Source organism: Erpetoichthys calabaricus, chromosome 9 (assembly GCF_900747795.2).
Source record: "Erpetoichthys calabaricus chromosome 9, fErpCal1.3, whole genome shotgun sequence".
NCBI lineage: Eukaryota > Metazoa > Chordata > Cladistia > Polypteriformes > Polypteridae > Erpetoichthys > Erpetoichthys calabaricus.
In genome coordinates this window covers 175,472,378-175,478,377 of record NC_041402.2, presented here as the reverse complement: position 1 = coordinate 175,478,377, position 6,000 = coordinate 175,472,378, and the positions used below count along the sequence as shown (strand labels likewise).

At 42.6% G+C, this 6,000-nt stretch overlaps 1 protein-coding gene across 1 annotated transcript in view; it reads right to left on the bottom strand.

The window, feature by feature from the left end:
• Window positions 1-205: 205 nt before the first annotated feature.
• The window catches only part of nrgna (neurogranin (protein kinase C substrate, RC3) a), a 46,592-nt gene continuing 40,797 nt past the window's right edge, over window positions 206-6,000 (bottom strand). Inside the window, exon 3 of the mRNA XM_051932147.1 lies at window positions 206-3,329. Coding sequence (XP_051788107.1) covers window positions 3,300-3,329 — 30 coding nt within the window. The 3' untranslated portion in view covers window positions 206-3,299. The remainder of the gene's footprint in view (window positions 3,330-6,000) is intronic.

Genomic DNA, 6,000 nt, shown 5'->3' with positions numbered 1-6,000 from the left:
AAGATGGCTCCTTCAGTGCTTCTGTTGTCTTAATGGGCCTCATAGCAGACCCTAATGCAGTTAACCTGGTCAAAAAGCAGGTGTCGGCAACCAAAAAAAGTAAAATGGTAAGCAACTATTATTACATGAAATAAAAAGGACAGACAACTAACCCTGGAGTGAAGCAGTTGCCAGATGGTGAAGCAGGAGGCGGGCAGACAAAGAGTTAAAATGTCATCTTTTAATAAGGACTCCATTCGGGGTTCACATGTGAACATCATTCTCAGAGGGTTACTCATGCAGCATGCATACAGGATGCAGTCCATTCCACTTGATGCACTGGGTGCTGAGGGTGCATTTGACCGACAGAACTCTAGTAAAGAAAAATAAACAGGGAGAGGGAGAGAAAAAGTCCCCTTTCCTGGCGCCCATTCATGACATATTCAGTGCTGGTGAACCAGGCTCGTTCTACCCTGACCCAAAGTCATTGTCATAGAGAAACAGACAGCAATCTTGTGATAAACATCTATAGGCAGGGGCAATCTCGTGTTTTATGTCCTTTGCTGATGTGCATCGATGTAGATAATTGGCTGACCCTAAAGCAGACTGAATAAAAAAAAAAAAAATCCCATCTGCAACCATGAGTGCAGGATTGGCTGAACAAGACATGCAGAAGGAGAACTACGGAGGAGGGAGGAGAGTGTGAGACAACGGAAAGAGACAGGCAGATGGAAAAGGGAGAGGAAAATGAAGAGTGTTGGAAAAGTGAAAAGAACAGAGGCTCATTGAAAAGACATTATTTAGCATGAAATGGTGCCCTTCAGGCTGAATGTCACACCATGACCCGTACGACACAAAGAGTTGGCATTTGAATCACATACAACAAGGGTGACAGGCTCAGCAACTGAAATTGTGAGTTTGGATTGTCAGGTTCAGTGCCTTAAACATTAGTCATAATTGCACACTGTATAGGATAGGTGGGGATGCAAAAAGAAAAGGTATGAAAAGAAATATGGAGTAAAACGGACAAAGAGATTGGGCCATTTGGAAGGAGAGAAATACACATAAATGAGCTACTGTGTGAGAGAGAAGCAAAGTGTAAAGGAGGGCAGTGGGGAGAAAAAAAGTATCAACAATAAAAAGAAATATGGCAGACAGGCAGAGACATGAGAAGCCATAAAGAGTGAGTGGCCAAGGAATAACAGAAAAAATGACTATGGATATGTTCAAGGCTATTTTTTTATGTTATTGATTTCTGGATGCTGCCCATAATCAGTAATCAATGTTTTCAAGAAAAAGGGGCATGGCGTGTGTGGCAGGTGTCTTGACAGCAAGCAAAAAAGACCATGCATTTCAAAAGACACTATGTGTGGCTGATTTTTTGGCTGCCACCTACTGAATTATTCTACTAACAACGGTTAAATTACAACATAGAAAGATGTGTGTGTGCCATGCCAAAGCCTGGCAGGTTCCTAATTTGTGCCCATTTTACCCTGTTCCCCACTGCCCTCTAAGACATACTTGGAAAATGGATGGAAGGGTAGAAAGAAAGTCATACAGCGGAAAAATTACATCTTAATAAAGGAAAACGAAATGAGATATAAGGGATAAGGAACTGGAGAGGAAACAAGGAATTAGAAAAGAAGTAGCTGGCAACTCTACTTGGGCCACTGTGGATGAATGTGTGACTGGAACCCTGCAATGGCTTGGTGTCCCATCAATGAATGGGTCTTGTCTTGAAGAAGAAACTGAAACTTAATTCTAAGTAACTCTAAAGTGACCTGGTGTGGGTGTGTGCAAGAGTGTGTCCTGAAATGGAGTAGAAGGTTCCTGCCATGTGCCCTTTGCAGCCAGGAATAGTTGGAAAGGAAAGCAAATGGGACTGTTCTCCTAAAAAGAAACAGCTGTCTGTAATCAGAGTAACAGAAGCTGGAAAATGGGCATGAGAGTGACTGGCCCAGTATGTCTGAGCATGTCTCCTACAGTAGCATCCCACCCAGGACTGGCCCCTGCCTTGCACCCATTACCCTGCTCGGTAAGGTTTTTAAAACTTTGTCAACCTGAACAGGATACTGAGGTCATAAAATAATGAATGAATAGAATTGAAGGAAGAGAGAAAAATGAAGGTAAACAGAAACAGGACAAAGGAGCAAAGAGGCCATGAGCAAGCATGCCATTTATATAGTTGGCTTTAAGACCATGAAACAGTTTTACAATGGCGCCTGTGATATGGCAGGCGTGTTTCTATGATATCCTTTTCAAGGATTTGTGATCTGTAAGTTACTTTGGATAACAGAGTACAGGATACAAAATTAGAAATGTTACACAATGTTAAAGGGAAAAAGACAAGCAGCAACCAGAATGCTAGTAGAAAGGCAACCAACTCAAGAAAGGAATGAGAGAAAAATATGAACGAAAAGAATCAAACTAAGAAAGTAAAGGAGCACACACATTTGCAAACAGCTGCCTTTATGAGCCCTGCTGTGGAAAACTTGCCTCAAACTGTTTTAAACATTGCTATAGGAGGCCCCAAGGATTTGCACGACTGTAACGTGGCATCTGCTTTCCTGCACTGTAGTCTATGCCCATCTGGATTACGATTTCATTATTTTGCAAAGAAAATAAAACACAGCAAATAGTTAACATCACAAAAAGACCAGGCCAAAAGGCTTGTCCGTACTTTAGTGGGAACCAATGTGCTAAAGGCAGACAAGGGCCATACAAAAGGGAGCTCTCCAATTTCAAATTTAACATGATGAATCCTTATGTAGCAGAGGATAGAAGGCCTATGGCTGTCTCTTACGAGCTATCATACAAAAACAGAAAGATACTATCCAATGTGTGAGGTCCACCAGTCTCCCCAGACACCATCAGACAAATACATGCAGAATAAAGTGCTTAGAAATGGTGTATTCACCATTAAAGATGGTAGAAAGCAGAAGTTTGCCTTTAGAGTGATATGGACAGGTACACAATGTTCACAATGGGATTTGGCTTTGCAGTTACTGTGTAGTGCAACTAGTGTTCTGAAAAAAAAACCAAAAAAACATGACCTTAAAGGCAGCAGACGCAAGGGCCAATTGGACAGCAGGCATGGGTTCTCGCTCTGTATCTTTATATGGGCAGCAGGAAAGAAGAAAATTCTTTTATAGTATAACAAAACATCTCAGAACTGATTTGTTACAACTGGTAAATATCGAAAGGTTCCTGGTAATTGAAAGAAATTGTTCTTCAGATTAAAAGATCCGTTATGTCACTTCCACCTCGCACCCCGTAGAAGGATAGCTCTCTCTGTTCGGGGGCAGACGCACCTTCTTCTTCTACTTTGCTTTCTTTCCTCTCTTCTGTGCCTGAAATGATCAAAAAAAAGACACCTTCCATTAGACCAGGGCTACCAAATTATATCAGGCATGAGGTAGCTATTATAATAAGCAGTAGTACAGCAAGTAAAATTGTACAAAATGTACGATCTGTAATGAAAACAGATCCTGTCATGCTAATACCAAGAAAATCCACTGTAAACTCACAGAACTGATCAAGTTAAACTTCTTCAGCTTGTGGAAATCTGGCTTCCTTCAGGTTTATATTTAGAGACCGATCAACCCAAATCTCTGAGTCCTGCAGGCTGACCCCGTCATCTCTCAGAGTTTACCTCACTGGAGTCTGATCTTGTCAACTATCAATGAGTGCGTTTATATGCACACACAAAACCAGGATGAGGTGAGTAACCTGGTTTGTTAAAAACCCTTGTTTACATGGGCAAGCCCACTTCTGCATTAAGAAAAAAGAATTAACATCACCAACTGTTGCCATGAATCCAAAAACAAGCAAGGAGCCTGTGTCTCCCGAGACCGTGCTCTTGAGCTTAGCGCCGTACGCGCAGCTCTGTTCAATTTCTGAAATATTGAGACAAGATTATTTCAGCAAGGAAAAGGAATTTGCCTCAACGGTGGATGCTACTACCGTTTTCTACCTATGGCTGGTGGATGCGAGTCCAATAAACATGTACAGACTACAAAATAATGGACTGAAACTCAGCTAGGGGTATTCACGGACACATAACCAGGTTAGGGGCGGCACGGTGGCGCAGTGGGTAGCGCTGCTGCCTCGCAGTTGGGAGATCTGGGGACCTGGGTTCGATTCCCGGGTCCTCCCTGCGTGGAGTCTGCATGTTCTCCCCGTGTCTGCGTGGGTTTCCTCCGGGCGCTCCGGTTTCCTCCCACAGTCCAAAGACATGCAGGTTAGGTGGATTGGCGATTCTAAATTGGCCCTAGTGTGTGCTTGTTGTGTGGGTGTGTTTGTGTGTGTCCTGCGGTGGGGTTGGCACCCTGCCCAGGGATTGTTTCCTGCCTTGTGCCCTGTGTTGGCTGGGATTGGCTCCAGCGGACCCCCGTGACCCTGTGTTCGGATTCAGCGGGTTGGAAAATGGATGGATGGATGGATAACCAGGTTAATCACAGAGAAATCAATCTGCTAACCCGGTTTTTCAGAGACCAATATCCTGGTTCTTCTAACTGGATTAATATTTTTGGAGCTTAGTTTCTGTGTATAACTGGTTTACTAAAGTGCATGTAAATGCACTCAGGGAACTGTACAAATACTTTCACAGTGACCAACTCCAGCAAATTTCATCACCCTGCGGCTTTAAAGTGTCTGATTCTGTCAAATATACAGGGTCCAGTAGATTTATCTCTGACACCTTCAGTCCAACAAAACTCAGCTCTCTTTTGTTTAATCAAAGTATTCTGCACCTTCACCCTGGCAGAATCTGTTCTTCTCCAGTCTCAGATGTCCTGCAGACTAACTCATGCTGTGTTCTATTTACCTCAGTAGTTATATGTCGGAGCTGGGAATGACGTCACACCCAAGTTGACCATGTTCCAGTAAAACATTTGGAAAACCAATGTGGGCGTGTCCAAGAAAACCTTTGTTGTGCTTGCTCCATCAGAATAAACGGCAGTTGATAACAATGCATTACACGGTATTTCATGCATCCAGAAACCACAGCAGCATGTCCACAGGTAAAACTTGGACGGTACTGAGTGTATGACTGATTTAATGAGACACAAATACACAGAAGTGCTCATAAACAGTACAGTACTAAAGCTTTCACTAAAGTTTGTGGTGTATGTCACCATTTTAGATTGACATCATATTCTGAAGTCGGACAAACTCGGACTTGACAGAGCAGCCCCGAGTGTCTGAGATGAAAATCCGACTTAAAGGGTAGTTCCACTTGAAACTTGGAAATTCTGACTTCCCACTTCAAATGGAACACAGCATCAATCAATTCTAAGTATTTCAAATCTTTATCTTCATAGAGTCAGACCTTATTTCTCAGCACACCTCCTTCCAAAGGGTATGAGTCCATCGAATCTTACCATCCATTAGCTTTACCTACAACAGAATGTTCCTGTCAAATTTAGGTGCCCTACAGTTTTTGTTATCTTGCATGTCTTCATTTCTATTAAACCTCATGTCCCTTTGCCTGATTCTTTTAGCTCTCAATACACTGCACTTCTGCTCTTCCAGTGTCAGATTCCACTGTCCCAATCTTTATGGCCTGAGCTTGCCACCTATCGTTGTCATGCAGCTTTAGATGATTGATGGCTGAACCCATTAAATATCACTGTCCAGCAATTTTGTTAAGTCCGAATCCAGTCAAATCTTCCTCACTCTGTAGCCTAATTTTGTCAAGCCAAACTAGTTTGCAGATTTAATTTCTTTTGAACGACTCCGGTAAGTCCCGGAGTGATTAATGATTATGCTGCGTGGAGTCTGATCTTGTCAGCTCTCTGTGTACCACATTTCCCTTTCCCAAGAGTCTGATCTCACTAATCTCACTTCCACACAGCCATCTTCACTCAATTATTGGGGCACCCTGTATTTCTTTCCTCCATCGAATGTAATCCTATCTTCCCTGCTTATACAGAATCTGACACAGCTTAGCATCGCTATCTTATAACTTCATTACTTGCAATTTCATAATGTCACACTTGTGTCTCATGACTATACCTACTT